Source organism: Peromyscus californicus, unplaced genomic scaffold (assembly GCF_007827085.1).
Source record: "Peromyscus californicus insignis strain IS unplaced genomic scaffold, ASM782708v3 Scaffold_11__1_contigs__length_118956290, whole genome shotgun sequence".
NCBI classification, from domain to species: domain Eukaryota; kingdom Metazoa; phylum Chordata; class Mammalia; order Rodentia; family Cricetidae; genus Peromyscus; species Peromyscus californicus.
In genome coordinates, this window is record NW_026294402.1 from 59,394,184 (window position 1) to 59,411,853 (window position 17,670).

Sequence of the window (17,670 nt, forward strand, 5' to 3'; positions counted from 1 at the left end):
ACCAGGTTACAAGCTGTGTTGCTGAGACCTAACGCAGACTCCTGGGGTCACATTTCCAGGGATTTTGCCCACCCTAGGGCTCTGGTGTGGAGGCTGGGACCCTCCCCCAACTGGAGAGAATCGCTGCAGCTGCCAGGAATCCCCACCTGTGTGTTGGCCTCAACCAGCACCAGCTTCTCTGCAGTTCAAGCACCTGCCTCCAACTAAAACCACAGAGCCCAGCAGCACCTCCTGGAGGCTCTAGGGGAGGATCAGTTTCCCGCTTGTTCATTTCTGGTTGCTGGCCGGATCTGGTCCTAGGACTGTCCATCAGCATCTCCATTCTCTTGCTGGCTGTATAAAGCTCAGCCTAGAGGCCACCATCTTCATTGTTTGTGGGAGGATTTAGGGTATGTGTCTCTCTAATCACTTGATTTGAGGACTCTGATATTAGGCCCACCTCCATGATCCAAGTACCTTAGCGTCCTCTGTCCCGAGGTCCTCTGTCACACCTGCAAAGTTACTTTTGCCAATAACAGAACGGGGACCAGACATGGTGGTACATACTTTTAATACCCCACCCCCACCCCCACCAACTCTTGGGCAGAAGCAAGCAGATCTCTGTGAGCTTGAGTGCAGGCCTGGCTACGCAGTGAGACCCTGTCTCAGAGAAGAGACTAGGTGCTGGGAACGAGAGCATGGGCACTGCGAGGGCACTGCGAGGGCACTGCACTGCCTGTGCAGCCACCCAGGCTGGGAACAGCTCATCTCACACCCAGGCCCTCTTTGTGCAGGGAGAGGTGTGTGCGGCTCCCTGCGCTGCCGGGACCTACGGTCCCAACTGCTCATCCGTATGTAGCTGTAGCAATGGCGGCACCTGTTCCCCTGTGGATGGTTCCTGCACCTGCCAAGAGGGTAAGTCTCCCTCCAGCTCCGTCTCCAGGCTCAGGTGTGCCAACAGCTGAGGGGCTCAGGTGGGACTGCTCAAGCCCCGTCACCACTCAGGTTCAAAGAGTTTGTGCAGGTCAGATTACAGCCAAGGAGAGCCAGAGCTGGAACCAGGAGACTAGGAGTGTAGGAGAGTCTCCTTCTGGGTTTGGAATTGCTGAGAGCATGGAGAGAAGGTGAGCCACATGGGCTGCAGGGACAGAATGGGGAGACTGAGTTCCCCGGGCCTGTATGACTCAGCTGGTGGAAGCTAAAAGGACTTTGTGGAGGTACTAGTGGTCCATAGGGACATAGCCACTGCCGAAGGCCCCGTGCACACCGGGTATGCTGGTAGACACCTGTAATCCCAGCACTTGGGGTGCAGAAGTAGGAGAAATTGTAGTTCTGGATTAGCCTGGGCTACATAACGAAATGCTCTCTGAAATAACTAAGGAGGGTCCAGCCCAAGACAAGGAGAGAAAAGGGTGCACCTGGCTCCTTTCCATTCTGGTTTTGGGGTCGGGTCTCCCTCAGGAAGCCCACCTGGAGGTAGCAGCTGGGAAGAAGGGGTCTGCAGTCCTCAGGGGTAGCCTCCTGCTTGAGGGAACACAGGAGGGAGAGTTTTGGTCCTGGAGGCAGAAACAGTGACAGACTTCAGAATGGAGATGTGCCGCTGAACCCCACCCATGGCCTCGGTGCGGGGAGGACACCCCCAAAGGCCACTCCCCTGATCCAGTGGGCCCATTTCCAGGCAGCATAAATGGTGTGAACCCTGTGTCAGGGACGGAGATCTAGGCAGCTGTGGTGACAGGGATGCTGGGGAAGCGGGCAGAAAGTCATGCTGGGCATGGCTAGGTGATACCTTTTGCCCTCTCCCCAGGGTGGCAGGGCCCGGACTGTTCCCTGCCATGTCCCAGTGGGACGTGGGGCCTGAACTGCAATGAGACTTGTGTCTGTGCCAATGGGGCAGCCTGCAGCCCCTCTGACGGCTCCTGTGCCTGTACCCCAGGCTGGCTGGGGGACTCCTGTGAACTGCCTTGCCCGGTGAGTACCCACCATGGTCCCTTGTGCTTTCTCCCTGGAGGTGGGGGCGGGGGCTACACAGTCCACAGAGAAGAGCTCTGAGTCAGGAAGTGTTAACCTCTGTGTGGCCTCAACACTCCTATCTATAAAATGGCCACTCGGACTTCAATGCTTTTCCCAGTGCTGCTCTTGGTAAGCAGATTGACTGGAAGCTACAGAATCCACCCCACCAAGGCACTCTCAGTCCTCCAAAGCAGCAGGACGGCCATTTCTGGGTAGTATTTGAGTTGCGGTCTGGTCACTACTAGGGATGGGGCATGAAGCCAAGCCATTCAGCAGCAACCCCAACTCAAGCACTGAGCCTTAGGCTGCTAGACCAACTGATGTGAGACCCAGCATGGGATTTATCCTGCCTCCTCAAGTGTGTTTCTCCAGCTGCTTCCCATTTTTAAAGTGACACTGGGTGGCGCCATTCCAGAATATTGGTACAAGAATTAAGAGAACAGGGCACAGTGGGCGCTTGAGACCTCGTGAGCATGTTTCCTTCCCCAGTGACAAATGTAGGCGCTCCTCATTCCATGGGTGGGACAGTCGTGTCAGAATCCACCAAGTATGTTTTGTTTTGTGAGACAGGATCTCTTGAGCTCATGGCAATCCTGCTTTAACCTCCCAACTGCTGGGATTACAAGCAATCCCCGCCCCCCTCCGCCATGCCTGTCAACAACAAAGTGTATTTTAATCTACAATTTGAATGACCACCTGGAGGCTATATTGAAGACAGAGCAGGGCCATCATTATTTCCCTCTCCCGTTCCTGTTAATACAGCCAGATGGTCATTTGGAGTGACTTTTCCACAGCCCTGTTGGTCCCCAGTCACACAGCGTCATGGCTGTGCCCTAGTCCCATCTCTGGATCCCTGAAGAGCTGATGGAAGGGGGTGAACCTCTAGGAGCCTAGGTATGATCATTTTTCTCTGCCTCTTCCCCGAAGGATGGCACGTTTGGGCTGAACTGTAGCGAGCGTTGTGATTGCAGTCACGCCGACGGCTGCGATCCTGTCACAGGCCACTGCTGCTGCCTGGCAGGATGGACAGGTAACCTCTGCCCTGCCACTGCCCAGGCCCTGTGAAGCCAGGCTCTCTGTCTTCCCTCTCTCCTCATGCCTATTCATCTGTCCCTTTCTTCCTGCCCCCAATGCGCACCTCCCCTCCACCCGCTCCCTTTCAGCCCAGATCTCTGTACAGAGATCTTTATTAAAAACACACAATGTTAAGGCTTTGTTTTCAGGACAACACATTTCAAGGCTGACAGGTGCTCAGCCTGTGTATAGAGAACACGGCACTTCAGAATCTCAGTCCTTACATCTATCCCACATAGGGCAAACCCTGCTACTTCTCTCCAGCCCATTGATACTACGGGCCCCTACCTTCACCTCCTGGTTGGTCTCATGCCGTCCATCTTGCCCAGGCGAATACATTCTGCACATAGTGAGCAGAGGGAACCTATAAACCAGTCTTTCACTTCTGTGGCTTGATGGAACTCATGTAAAAAAAATCTAAGATCATTGCCAGATACAGTGGTTCACACATGTAGTCCCATCTGGAGAAAGAGGCAGGAGGATCAAGAAGTTCAAGGTCATCCTTGGCCACATAGCCAAATTTAAGGTTAGCCTGGGCTACATGAAACTTTGTCTTGAAAAAAAAATAACAACAACAAAAAAATCCAGAATTCTTGTCATAAGGTCCCACCTCCTGTGATGTGGGCCTGCCCAACTCCTCTTTTCTGCCCTATTTCCACCACTCAGTCATTCCAGACACCTAGGCCAAAGTAAACTTTATTTATTTTATTAAAGATGGATCTCATTGTGTTGCTGTGTCAAGCCTGGAACTTACTATTTATTTAGCCCAGTCTGGCCTTGAACTCTGTGCATCATCTCCTTCTTCAGCCTTCCAAGTGCTGGGATTGGTTTAGAGGCAAGCCCCACCATGCCCTGACGACCGTCCTGATTCCTCAGCTCTGCACCTGCCCTCTTCCCCTCTCTTGATAGCTCTCCATCTTACTCCGTAAATCCCCTTTCTCTTCTTCATGTAAAGAGCTGGGCAAGTGTTGCGGCAGTGGGTCACACCCCCAGTCCTGATAATTCTTTCTCTTATGCCAGATTTCGAGTGGAAGGTTGTCTATGATTACCTGCCTGGGACTAAAGAGCCCATTTATGAATTCTGGTGACCCAAGTCCTTCCTCTGTAACACTCACCACACTAGACCTGGGACTCTGGTTTGAGTGACTCTTTGCATAGCAGCCCTAGGAAGGCATCTGCCTTACTTACCCCCATACCTATGGTCTGCTACACGCTGAGACAATTAAACTAGGTTGCTAAGAACAGAACCCAGCCAGACTGCCTGGGCTTGTAACTTTGGCAAGTCCTCTACTTTACATGGCCTTAAAGTCTCCACCCATAAAGCATAGACAACTGGAATCCTCACAAGCAACCTTGGGGCCACTTTGAAATTTCAGTGAAGGGTACTGTGAGCTGCTCAGCACCTGGCACCCGGTGGCCAGTGACAACCCACAGCACAGGAAGCTTTCTGTAGCAGTGCACACGTCAGTGACCACTGGCTGATGATCCCACTGCTTTCCAGCTGTGGACATTCTCAGTATTCACTCTGCTGGATTCTCCCCACCTTTATTCGGGCAGCCAAAGGCCAAGGACATTCCTCTACAGCATGTCAGGTTGAGGGTCCCCTGCCAGCTACCCCTCAGTGTGGACCAAGGCTCCAGCCTTCACATTGTCCCCCTACGCTGTCAGCTACAGCCAAGTGGAGAGCTACTTGAAATCTTCATTGCCCTGATTTTGAGAGCGCTGGTCTGATCTTAATGACACCTCCTCCAAATTGGTCCTGCTGCTCTCCTTCACTCTCCTGTTGCTCTTTCTCGCAGCCCCTGTCCTTAGAACAAGTCAGACATGACTTTTAAACTAATCCTGTGCTGCCTGGAGCCTCTGAAGCTTACCTTCCAAAGACCGGCTGGTCTTCTGGGCCTGGTCTAATCACCTAGCACACGCACGTCAGACTGCCACTCTGCCTGGAAGGAATCCCCACCTTGACTTTTTAAAATTCTTTCTTAGCCTCCAGGCTGAAGCCAGCCCAGCTCAAATATTCTTTGAGCTCAGAGGGACTGTAGATCTTACCCCCTCTCTTACTGAGATATTCCATTCATTTCCCCATAGGTTGCTGTTTGTCAAATCGAGGATCGTTTATCAGCATGTCTTGGGGACAGCTAGCATTTTTGGCTTCTTTTATAGACGTGTATATGTGACATAAAATACGTGTGTATATAGGTACACATATTTTCTTTTGAGGTCTCATGTAGCCCTGGATAGCCTTGAACTTTCTACATAGCTGAGACTGTGTATTTCTTTTTAAATTAAAAATAAATCTGATAGAGATCATGAATGCATGTGTGTGTATGACAGAGTGGGGTTGTGTGTACCGCAGTGGAGGTCAGAGGGGACAACTCTAGAGTCCGTTCTCTCCTTCCGTTTTTACATGGATTTCAGAAATAGAACTCAGGTCCCCAGGTTTTCACACCAAGGACCTTTACCTGAGACGAACCTTCTCACTGGCCCAACCTGCTCTTGATGCCCGCCCGCTCAGCTGTGAAGGTGGAGGCAGCCTTTTTATCTGGTGCGGCCATCTCCTCTCTTGCTGGGCTCATCAAGCCTGCCACGGGTCTGCCACGGGTCTGCCACGGGTCTGCCACGGGTCTGCCACGGGTCTGCCACGGGTCTGCCACGGGTCTGCCACTGTGCTGTGTTCAATTCCAAGTGAGGCTGCCGCCTTTTGCCGTTTGCTTTCTGCTCCCATGATTGCCGTTGCCTGGTCAGTTCCTTTTGTCTTTGAGGACTCTGGAAGGGCATCACCTCCTCTCGGAAGCCCTCCCCTCTGGCCCCACCTCCACTGGGTTTCTCTCCATCTGCCTCCTGCCTCACCCCTTACCACTGATGCGCCCCTGTGTCTGGTCCACAGGCATCCGCTGTGACAGCACATGCCCTCCAGGTCGCTGGGGTCCCAACTGTTCAGTGTCCTGCAGCTGTGAGAATGGAGGTTCCTGTTCCCCAGAAGATGGGAGCTGCGAGTGTGCCCCTGGCTTCCGAGGACACTTATGTCAGAGAAGTAAGGCTAGGCCCCCACCCCAGGGCTTTCTGACTTCCCACCCACCCAGCCCCTCCCAGTCAGTAGTGCCGGCCTGTGGAAGGCTGGCCTGTGGGAGCCAGGCCCCTCTTCTCCCTCTGTCATGCACCTTCTTCCCCTACACTGGTTGCTCTGCCCCCAAGTTCAGGGCCCAGCCTCTCAGTAGAATCAGGGGTAGCTCACAGTTCCTCTCTTAAAAGGTGCGGACCTCCAGGTGTGGGGACCCCAGACTCCCCATTTTCAAGGAGCCTCTCTTCACTGGGATGGGGGATCAGAGAGGTGTCTAGGCCACTCCTCCCTACAAGCTTCTGACCACCATCTCCCTCTGATACCCTCAGTCTGCCCACCAGGGTTCTACGGCCATGGCTGCAGCCAGTCTTGTCCCCTCTGCGTGCACAGCAGCGGGCCCTGCCACCATGTCAGTGGCATCTGTGAGTGCCTGCCAGGATTCTCCGGAGCCTTGTGCAACCAAGGTACCTTCAACTGGTGGGAAGGCCAGGGCAGGGAACAAAGGGGCAGAGAGAAGGGAGGGTCCAGGGGGTCTCTTCCTACGCTGTTGGGAACTGAGCAGGATGTATGTGACATAAGTCACTGCTGCTGAAGGGACAGCCTCACAGGGGTTAAATGTCATGATTGAGCAGTACATAAGTGAAATAAGTCACTGTGCTGCTGAAGGGACAGCCTCACAGGGGTTAAATGTCATGTCTATGGTCTCACAGCTAGCAAGTGGCAGAAGCAAATGCACACTCCAGTATTCTGCTAAAAAGAAAGGTGAAAAAAATGAGCATGGTAGTACATACTCAAATAATCCTAGAACTTTGGAGGCTGAGACAGGAAGATTACATGTTCAAGGCCAGCCTGGGCTACTTAACAAGATCCTGTCTCAAAAAACCAAAACCAGGCCTGAGAAGGTTGCTCTGTTAGTAGTGTGCTTGCCTAGAGTATATGCGGCCTTGGGTTCCCTCTCCAGCTCTACATAAACTGGGTGTGGTGTCATATCTCCGTAAGCCCGGCACTCAAGAAGTAAGAGGCAGAAGGACGGAGAAGTTCAAGGTCATCCTTAGCCACACAGAGAGTAGGGGCCTAACCTGGGCTACATGAGACCCTGTCTCAAAATACATAACAAGCAAACAATAACAGGTGGGAACATGAAATGAGCATTGGTACATCCAGAGTGGCCCTGAGCTAGGGCTGTGTAGAATGCCAAGTAGTAAAGGCAGAGGCTCTGCGGGGCACAGAAATGGCCGTGGCCCAGTCTGTCATAGGCTACTATCTCCCATCAGGTCAACAGCACTCATGCCTGGCCCCACTCACCTCTCAGCTCAACCCCAGAATCTCCCTCAACATCAACTCCAGGGCTCCAGCACACTGTACAGGCGGTACTGAAGGGGCAGCAAAGCTTACTGTAGCATGCTCCCCCAGCCAGCTAGTTTTCTGGGGGCAGGCACCTGCCTTGCAGCATTTCCAGGGTCCCATGACATAAGCATTTCTGCTATGGCAAATGTCAATACCACTGTCCAAAACCCCCACATTAGCCACCAAGGGATGATAGGAGCTGGCCCCAGCATCTACCGTCCACGGCTCCAGGGGTGGCTCCTGAAGCCCAGGGCAGCGTGACAGTCGGAAAGGGTCCGGGGATTCTTAAGGATTTGGCTGGACTTTAGTCTGAAGAGTGGATAACAGAACCTGGGCATGCTAGGACAGAGCAGCAGGGAATGGATGGAAGACGCAGCAACCAGAGACAGGGGGTGGGCTAGGAAGGCAGGCTAGGGCTTGCTTCGTATGGCTTAGGACACGGCCTTGCTTAAATACTGGCTTGTAGAACTTACACGATAGTCAGGGAGAGTGAAGACATCTGAGAATAATGGGAGCTTAGAGCTAAAGGCAACTTCAAAGTCACCTAGGCAAGAATCTCACTTGGCCGGTGCTTAAATACGTCTCTTGACGAAGCGCTCACTACCTCCAGGGGAAACCATTCTTTCGATACATCATCACCAGTGAGCTGGGCTATTTTTAATATGCATGAATAGAAGTTTGACTCCATGATGTGTTGAGGTCATGAGAAACATATGTGACAGTTTCATTTGCTTGTAGCCCTCGTAGGATGGTTTAATCACCACCTGACAAGCTGAGGTTTATTTATTAAACATAGGAGACCTAGCCGTCAATAGAACCAGGCCCGGGCTAAATGAGGAGCTATGAAGCCCAAGCAGGAACCCTCGCCGCCCGTGTCGTCTGATTTATTGCCCGCTGGTCTAATGAGTATTTTCCACATATAGATCTAATGGAGTTTGCTATTAATGGCAACTGCCCTGGTTAAGTCTCAAACCTTGTAAAAAATTGAACTGACACTTTCTAATGACTGGCTTTCCAGTGAGTTACAAATTATGGACAGAGCTTCCCCAGAATCATTAAACATAGATTAAATATAACCCAATGTTTTCTTTTCACCAGCCCCCTCTTCCCCTTCCCATGCCTGACTCTTGATTCAGCTAAGAAGTCTTGCAATTAATGCATTAGACCGATCACATTAGCGGCTCTGTGGGTGAATTTGTCCGCCTTGTGTAGGGGGAGACTTCAAAGGGAAGACTGCCTTGTTAGAGCAGTTTAGTTGTGGGGTGAAGGCTGGTGGAACAGCTCCAGCACCCTGCTCCCCACCAAGCTGGTGGGCAGTCCTTTGCCTCAGCCAACAGGGGGTGCAAGGAAGCGACCTTTCAGGAGGATGGGGCTCAAACTGGAGCCTCAGAATAAAGCATTTCCCAGAGACAGGGAGGAGCCAGGGCAACAGGCAGTTTGGGAAGCGGAGGGTGGTGTCTGAGCAGCAAACAGGGACAGAGACCTACCTGGGAAGGGAAGAACAGAGCCCCTGATCAGCCAGCCTCCCTGTAGCTACTAACTGAGGCCTGAGGCCATTGAGTGGGGGCCCTTGTTCCATCCTAATGAGGAAACAGATCCAGAGGGTGGGGTGGGATGTGAAGGGCTTTGTTAAAATGTCCTCAGCGAAGAAAGAGAACTTCTTTGCTGTGTAATCTTGGACAGACAGTTTAACCTCTCCCTATGTGTTAAGGAAATTCAATGATAGGGACCAATGATGAAGACATTATCAAGATTAAGTGAACTAGTATTTGTGAATAAGTGAGTTAGTATTTGTGAAATGTTTTGATCAGTTTCTGGTGCATGTAAATGTCCTGTGTTTGCTGAATGTGCAACAGATCTAGGACCCACACCCAAAGCCTCAGGCAGAGTTGGGTCCACCTGCCTTCAACATCTGTCCCAACCCCTAGCCATGTTTGCAGAGGTAGAGACTACATGTATAGTCTGGCTACCCGGTGGCCACAGTCGGGCTGGGAAAGGGCTGGTAATGGGGGGCAGAGCAGTGGAAGGGAGGTGATGGCATCCCTTGTTTGAGACCTGAGCCAAAGGAAGCCACTCTCCTCCAAGAAATCAGTACCTAATTCATGGGGGCTGAAGATATGGCTCAGTGGGTAAGAAGGCTAGCTGTTCTTGCAGAGGATCTGAGTTCACTTTCCAGCACCCATGTCTGGCAGTGTTCAGCTGCCTCGAACTTTACCTCCAAGGGATCTGATGTCCTCTTGCCTTCACAGGCACCTGTAACATGTGCACATACTTGCACACAGATACATATAAATATTAAAAAAAAAACTACTCGTAGTCCTCTGACGATCACAGTAGTAGAGCCTTCCAGAATGTCGTGACTTCTAAGGCCTCCTCCTTCCTCCGTGCTCACTGGACAGTCACATACAATAGAAAACGAGACCACATCCCCCGCCCTTGCAAAGCTTAGGCCAGAGGATCTGGGGGAGAGATGGGAGAAGGGTGATGCCTGGCCCTGGTGGCTTGAGTGCCTGCTGTCTCCCCAGGCACTGTAGGGGGCACAAGAAGGGGCAACACTCGGGCTTGGCCTGAAACAGCTGTTAAGTCTCAGTAAGTGGAGAGTTCAAGGAAGAAGCTACTTGAAGCCTCAAATAGGAACATGGGCTGCCCAGAAGAGAGAAGATGGGTGGACCAGCTAGGACTAAGTTCAGATAAAATACAATAAAAAACCCCAAACAAGTGACTTGAAAATGATATACATTGTTTTGCTTACGTACTAAGAAAACCAGAAAGACCCAGAAGCAGGCTGCTGGGGACACTAAGGCAGCTGACGAGGATGTCAGTGTCTTAAGGCTTGCTCCATCTTACTGTTCCAAGGTAGGTGACAATTAAGCTGAGTCTTATAGGCAGAACATCCACAGCTGGACTTGAGGGTCAGAGGAATTTAGAAGGCACTAGCCATAGGTAAAGCACAGAAGAAATGCCTGGAGTACCCTTAGAAGGAGGTGTGTGGTCCAGTGACCCATGTGTCCAGGAGGGTAGTCAAGGATAACCCAGGGGAAAGCAGAAGCCTGCGAGGTAGTCTAGGAGCACTGGGTTGAGAGTCCAGAGATGCCATCCCCATCTTACCACTTCCTATCTGTGAGACCCAAGACAAGCGATGTCCTCTCTATGGGCCTCAGCCTGTCCCTGTCAAAGGAATCAGAACAGGGCCTCTTGGGGTGCTGCTGTGGGAGGGGCACTCTATGTGATGGAGTATGACCTACCACTGCAGGTGCTGGGTCCCATCCAGATCATGGCTCTGGCCTTGGAACCTCTTGGGGTGCAGCTGTGCGGGTGGTGGCTCTTAGAGCCTGGGAAAGAAGGCAGATGCCAGGCTTCCATGTGCCCACAGTGTGTACTGGAGGGCACTTTGGGCAGGACTGTGCCCAGCTGTGTTCCTGTGCCAACAACGGGACCTGCAGCCCCATCGACGGCTCCTGTCAGTGTTTCCCTGGGTGGATCGGCAAGGACTGCTCACAGGGTAAGCTGCTGCCCCTGCAAATGCTCCTCTGTCTGTCATGGTGCCTCCACCCACAGGGCTGAACTCTCCTGGAGGCAAGAGCATCCACCCGAGACCCATGTATGTATCTGTGTTACTTCTGTGTGTTTGATGTGTGTCCCAGGGCTACAGCATGTATGTGGAGGTGAGAGGCCAGCTCTATAGCGTCATTTCTCTTCTTCCACTTTTATGGAGGTTCCAGGCATCAAACTCAGGTTCACCAGGTCTGGGTAGCAAGTGCCTTTACCCACTGAGCCATATCACTGTTCCCTGACCCTGAAAGTCCGTCCCACCTAGCTAAACGGCGAACTTGATGAGTTACTAGTACTGACCGTGGATATCGTTACTGCAGATATTAAAGGCATCAATATTGTCAGTGCCATTAATGCTGTGAATCCTGAGAATTCATACTCCATTAGCATCTGCGTGTAGAAGGAGCAGTCTAAATATAGATGGGGAGGAGGGAACAAGGCTGGCATGCTGGAGTTTGTGAGTGGCTAGGCTAGGACAGCCACCCCTGGAAGAATGGGAACATCCTGTGGGATGGCCCCTATGAATGATGTCCTGAGCATCCTAAGCCTGAACAGGGTGCTACAGTCTGATACCTTTCCCAAAAGAACCCCAGCCCTTGGCCTCTGAAGCTCCCTGTCTGATATGTGAGACAAAGCCAGTCCCAGACTTGGGGGAATTCCGTTCTTGTGGGAGCCACAGGCTCCATCAGACAGCACAAGACCCCAAAGAGGAGACAGTCCCTGCCACTTGTGGGGAAGTCAGTGTCGCCGGTGTCACTCCACCTCTATTCCCATCAGTCCCTCTAAGAGCGGAGGTGCAGGAGCCCTTGGAGCAAGGCTGCCTTAGTCACCCAAGAGTAAGAGTGGGCAGAAATCTGGGCCTCATGGCAATCCCAGGGAACGAGGCCAAGAGGTGAGCTGAGGGATTCTGAGAAGAGTGTTATCAAGTCCCCAAAGGCCAAGAGATGGCCCTCTGGGTCCATCCAGATGTCCTGGCTCTGATGTGTACTCGCCTCCCCTCCCTCCCTCCCCTCCCGCTCCTCTCTGCCCTGCCCTCCCCTCTGCATCCCACCCCCCGCCCCCACAGCCTGCCCATCTGGGTTCTGGGGCTCTGCCTGCTTCCACACATGCAGCTGCCACAACGGGGCGAGCTGCAACGCCGAGGATGGGGCCTGCCACTGCACCCCTGGCTGGACCGGACTCTTCTGCACGCAGCGTAAGCCCTGCCTCCCAGCCTCCGAGCCACTCCCAGTCATATGCTGCGGCCTACTGGTCACTTGGTGAATAGTCTTGGCTTGCAGAGGGTGGGGAGGAAGAGGCTGGCCCCAGGACCAGCCACACCTCAGGATCATTCCAAAATCTTGAGAGGTCAAGGCTATAGAGTACCCCAGCAATCAAAAGGATCAGACCCTCGCACCATGGGGAAGAAATCCCAGGGCTGCACAACGAAGAGACCAGAGCTTGTCCTCTGCTGCTGAGACCCTAGTTGCATGGATCGCCTTGCCCCTACCCTCCACCCCTTTAGACTGAGGTTCAGTGGGTACAGATGGCTCTGCGGGGCTCACTAGCCTTTATCCCATGCTGTGGAGGAAGCGGCAGTCAAGCCTGGTCCCAGGAACATCTCTGCAGTTTCTCTGAGCCCACAGCCACTGTGACCTGTGGTCTTGTTGCAGGTTGCCCTGCAGCATTTTTTGGGAAGGATTGTGGGCACATATGCCAGTGTCAGAATGGAGCCAGCTGTGACCACATCACTGGGAAATGCACCTGTCGAACAGGCTTCACCGGGCGCCACTGTGAACAGAGTACGCTGCCCCAGCCCTGTCCTGGTATTTGGGCTAGGCTTCTGCCTACTGCAGGGGAGGCTGCTTCCTCCAACCCCCATCCCCACCCCACCCCATCGGGGACACTGCAGCTCCTGTAGACTTTGAGGACAGCTTCTGAGGAAGACTTAAGGCTAACCCTACACACTCATGGTCAGAGAATCTCCACTTCAAACAGGACAAGGGTGTGGTAGGCAGATCAAGGAGGGACTAGAGAGAGGCAGGATTTTCTGGTCCTCTAAATGAGTTCAGGAGGAAGAGGCAGGTGGGGCCTGACTCGGAGTGATACACTCTACCCATCCATCCCCAACTATTCAATAGGCTTCATCCACCGTGGGTGGGCTACAACTGTCCTGCTGCCCCAGGCGTCCCCAGCTGGAGTGGGAGGGGTGGGGCGTGGCTGTGTCTCACTGTTCACCTGCGCTCTGCATACCACACAGGATGTGCCCCTGGGACCTTTGGATACGGGTGTCAGCAGCTATGTGAGTGTATGAACAATGCCACTTGTGACCATGTCACCGGTACCTGTTACTGCAGCCCCGGATTCAAAGGAATCAGGTGTGACCAAGGTAACACAGGTGGCAGAATGTGTGGACAGGGGTGGAAAGGGCCCAATCACTGGTGGCTTGGGAGAGGTCTAACCAGACTAGCTGAGGTTTATGACACTACCTTTTACTCATAGTTGGGAGCCTCACTTCACAGTTTCTCCGAGCATATTCTCTGGGAGTTCCCCCATGAACTAGTGCTGGGAAAGGCCACCAATCAGGATAAGTTGGAACATGCCAAGTTTGACTTCTGCCACTCCCTGCTAGGTGTCTCTGGGCGGGTCATTTCCTTTGCTGGACCTTTTACTCCACATTCAATTAAGATGTTAACCTTTGTCCAAAGGGCTCAACGTGACACTAGCTCTACACCTTGGCAACATCCCATAGTACATCTGAGGGGATCAAACTGAGGCAATTCAAGAAAGGCCTCAGCGATGCCTAGCACATATGAGCACTCTGTAAATGGTGGCTTTGAATGTAAAAATCTCTTTGTAAAGTTATGCAGACTTGGGAGGTTACTGTTGGTTCTAGAAGATGGGAGCAGAAAATAGGCTCTGAATTACCCACATCAGACAAACTTGCAGTCTGAAGCCATGCGGTTGAGGCAAATGCAGCGTTTGCTCCCTAGAGTGATAGCCAGCTCTCTTCAGCTAGCAGCAGAGAGCCAGGGAGAGGTCCAGATGCTGCACAGCTAGAGGACAGACCCTCACCAGATCAGTCACAGAGAGACCTAGCCACACACGTATAATCAAGAGGTGTCTTGGGGCAGTAACAGGCAGCCACAGAGCTCCCAGCTGTCAAGGCCAGTCTATCATTTGGTGCTTACAACTCCCTGGGGAAAGATGGGGTTACTGTCCCCATGGACATCCTAAATCACATAGCTGGTAAGCAGTAAGAGTAGCTAAAGCCAGTTTTTCCTGACTGAATTACTGGTTAGGTGAACTCAGACAAGTTACCTAAGCTTGGTGACTCAGTTTATTTTTTCGAACTGTGTGGAAAAGGTAAAAAATTAGTTCCTTTTTTGTAGGTCTGACACAATGATAAAGTAACTTTAGCCCACATGTGGACCTGAGTAAATACTCAGTAAGCATTTATTTTGCTTCACATCTGAATCACGTTTTCTTTTTGTGATGCTGGGACTTGATCTTCTTCCTGGCATTAGGAGAAACGGAGGCACTGTGAGGGTTAAGATCAGGCAGGGATGAAGGGGCTAGCCAGGAAGTATATCGGAATCAGGCCCAGCTCTGGCTCAGGCCTCCCTCTGCCCACAGCTGCCCTCATGATGGACGAGCTGAATCCCTACACCAAGATCAGTCCAGCTCTGGGAGCAGAGCGGCACTCAGTGGGTGCTGTCACGGGCATCATCCTCCTGCTGTTCCTGGTTGTGGTGCTGCTGGGCCTGTTTGCCTGGCGACGGAGGCGGCAGAAAGAGAAAGGCCGTGACCTGGCTCCCCGTGTCTCCTACACCCCGGCCATGAGGATGACCAGCACAGACTACTCTCTCTCAGGTCAGGCTATGCCCCAGTTCCTCTTCTTCACCCATACAACCCAGCAGGAGGCATGTGGCCTTCTTAGGAACATCTACATTCTTGGGTCAACATGGGTGGTCGGTTATACCTGCAGGGTGGGTGGCTGGGCCCGGGAATGTTCACCCCTTAGAGAAAACGGGGTTGGAGAAGTCTGTGGAGTTCCAAGAGGCTGCTGCTTCCTGGAGCCCAAGCTCCAAGGAGCTCAAGCTGGGTGCCACCCCCCACATCCCCACCCTCATCGGGCTGTGTCTACAGGAGATACATAGTAAGCAACAACTTTTCTAAGCAACCCAGGAACAGTTCCCGGTGTGAAGCCCGAGCACCTTGGCAAACTGTGCCCTACGGACTTTTGCTTTCCTTGGGAGGGCCTCAGGCCATCCCCAAGGAGCTCCCCAGAAGTGTAGTAACAGGGGTGGTGCCTCACTTAGGAAGTGTCCCACAGCCCTGTGTGCTTAGATAAGGTAGAAATGCCAGTGGGCATCCTGTGGTAGTCTGAGTGAGGCATGGATGGAACTGCACCACAGCTGTTCCCTCCTCTGAACTGGTACCTTGAAGAGAAGGCTTTGTGCTTCATATTTAGCTAACCAGCAGAGACTCCCGAACTGCCTTGGTGTTGGTTAGGCCTGCGCTGTTGAAAAGAAGGTGGTGACTTTCCAATGGCTAACAGGTGATCTATAGCCTCCTGTACCTTGTGCTTAATTTAGAGTATCTAGACCACATCTGCCATTCCTGCTAAGGGTTGCTTGCTGTGTGCCAGCTCTATGCCAGGAACAAGATAGACGGCGCTGGCCACAGAGATCTCCTGGCCACTCTGGGTCCAACCAAAGCCAACATCCTCTGGTGAAAGCCCAGGCCCATTGTGATTTGGCAGTTTTCTTCTATAATGACAATGAGCAAGAATGGCTGGATTTTCCCCAGTCCTGTAGAATCCTCAGAAGAGCTGGGGTCAACATAAATGGAGTTCTCTATGTACTTATTACTAGAATCTGACCATAGAGGGAAGCAAGAAAAGCCAATACACCTAAAATAGCAACTCAAAGACAAAGCCATCAGAGCCAGCAGTCAGTAGCTTCCAGCTGACCATGACACCCTCGTACTAGCAAGCCTGGTCTGTCAGCTACACAGAGGGCCAGCAGTAAAAATAAAACATGGCTGGCTCTCCCACTTGCTTTAGGGCCACTGGATGCCAGGTAGCTTGGAGGAAGGGGGGGATCTGACTGTCTCTCTGCAGTGCCCAACTCCAGCATTAGTCTTGGGGGCATCTCAACCAAGGGCAGGTGTATGATGGAATACGGCTCCTTGTTCTCTTCCCAGATTTGTCTCAAAGTAGCAGCCATGCCCAGTGCTTTTCCAATGCCAGCTACCACACACTGGCGTGCGGGGGGCCTGCCACCAGCCAGGTCAGCACTCTGGACAGGAACAGCCCCACCAAGGTACTGGCCCCCTGGCTCCCCGCCCTCACCAACTATCCTCTCCATTTAACACTCCCCTCTGCCCAGGAAGGAACTGCACCCCACATAGAGGCTGTGTGGAACTTCTACGTTAAGAATAATCCTAGGACTCATGGGTCATGAGAACACTCTGAATCATGTAACTAGGAAAGAGTATGTTGTATGGAGACAGCAAGCTCTATCTCATGCAACTACATCACACTGCCCACTCACTGGAACATACCTGCACCTTGTGTACAGATAACTAGTACCTACCAGAATATAGTAACAGCACATGCAACCATCTTATCTCACACTTGTGTATACCACATAGCCACTTTGGTCATATGCTAATACATATACTCAAAACATATGTGCTTACCACAAATTACTGCAGTGTGTTAGCAATATACTCTGAAGTAACTCTATTCAATTAACCACTAGATGCCTCTTAAACTTGGGCATAAATATCATCAATACACACATCAGATGAGAACCCAAATACTAGCTAGTATTCTTGCTGAAAGGGGGTGGACCAGTTGTGTCCCCTCCCAGATAGCTCCAAGCACAACACTGAGTCATAGAATAGGTAGATGTCCTTCGTCACAAGTATTACCAATCTTAGAGATGTCTCATCACATATGTATGTAGATAGGACGTAGTGCATCCCTTGATGGACTAGTAAGAGGCAGAGTGAGAGACTGAGACATGAACAGCCCCAAGTATAAGGTTTGTGGGGGGGCTCCTGCTATACCCACCTCCTGACACCCACCTAAGCATGTGCCCCCCACATACTCAGAATGGCAAGACCATTTGGGGAGTGACAATCCCGGGATCCCTGGCTTCCTGTACCATCATCTATCCCGGGCCAGGAGCACAGTTTTCACATTTAGACCTCTTCTGGAGCTGAGAATCCCTTCCTCCTCATCTATCCCCTGAAGAATTACCACCAGCCCATAGACCTGGGGGCTGCTTTTCTATGAAACAGGCAAGGTGCATGCAGGTTACCTAGAGGCTAATAGCTTTGGCCACCCTGCCCATCATCTTCCACTCAGGACTCCTTGTCCAGGCTCAGTTCAGCTTTAAGCTTGAGGAGCTGAGAAGAGGCAGCCCTTGATTAACACAGCCATGTTATCGAAGCTGCAGCAGGCTAGAGGCACAAGCCAGGGATGAGACAAAGGTTGGAGGCCATGACATTATTTGTACAAGAGCAAGCTACTCTTTCAGTAGAGGACTGGTTTGGCTCCCCTCACAGGGGCTGAGACTGGCTTTATGTAGACAAGAACCCCTCCTGGCAGAACATCTGGAGCAAAGGTCGGCATGATGCCATGGATGGGACTG

General features: G+C 52.1%; 1 protein-coding gene across 25 annotated transcripts in view; it reads left to right on the forward strand.

Moving 5' to 3' along the window:
* The window catches only part of Megf11 (multiple EGF like domains 11), a 330,509-nt gene that overhangs the window by 294,082 nt on the left and 18,757 nt on the right, over positions 1 to 17,670 (forward strand). For 14 of the 25 annotated variants that reach the window (XR_008212813.1, XR_008212814.1, XM_052711804.1 and 11 more), the window contains 11 exons: positions 774 to 894; positions 1,787 to 1,950; positions 2,920 to 3,022; positions 5,954 to 6,100; positions 6,457 to 6,591; positions 10,848 to 10,976; positions 12,093 to 12,221; positions 12,679 to 12,807; positions 13,266 to 13,394; positions 14,642 to 14,878; positions 16,214 to 16,332. Coding sequence is in view for 23 of the 25 variants with exons in the window: in XM_052711804.1 (XP_052567764.1) it covers positions 774 to 894; positions 1,787 to 1,950; positions 2,920 to 3,022; positions 5,954 to 6,100; positions 6,457 to 6,591; positions 10,848 to 10,976; positions 12,093 to 12,221; positions 12,679 to 12,807; positions 13,266 to 13,394; positions 14,642 to 14,878; positions 16,214 to 16,332 (1,542 nt within the window). In the remaining 2 variants the exon portion in view is untranslated. The remainder of the gene's footprint in view (positions 1 to 773; positions 895 to 1,786; positions 1,951 to 2,919; positions 3,023 to 5,953; positions 6,101 to 6,456; positions 6,592 to 10,847; positions 10,977 to 12,092; positions 12,222 to 12,678; positions 12,808 to 13,265; positions 13,395 to 14,641; positions 14,879 to 16,213; positions 16,333 to 17,670) is intronic. The other 11 variants (XM_052711846.1, XM_052711853.1, XM_052711912.1 and 8 more) reach the window with 3 other exon arrangements.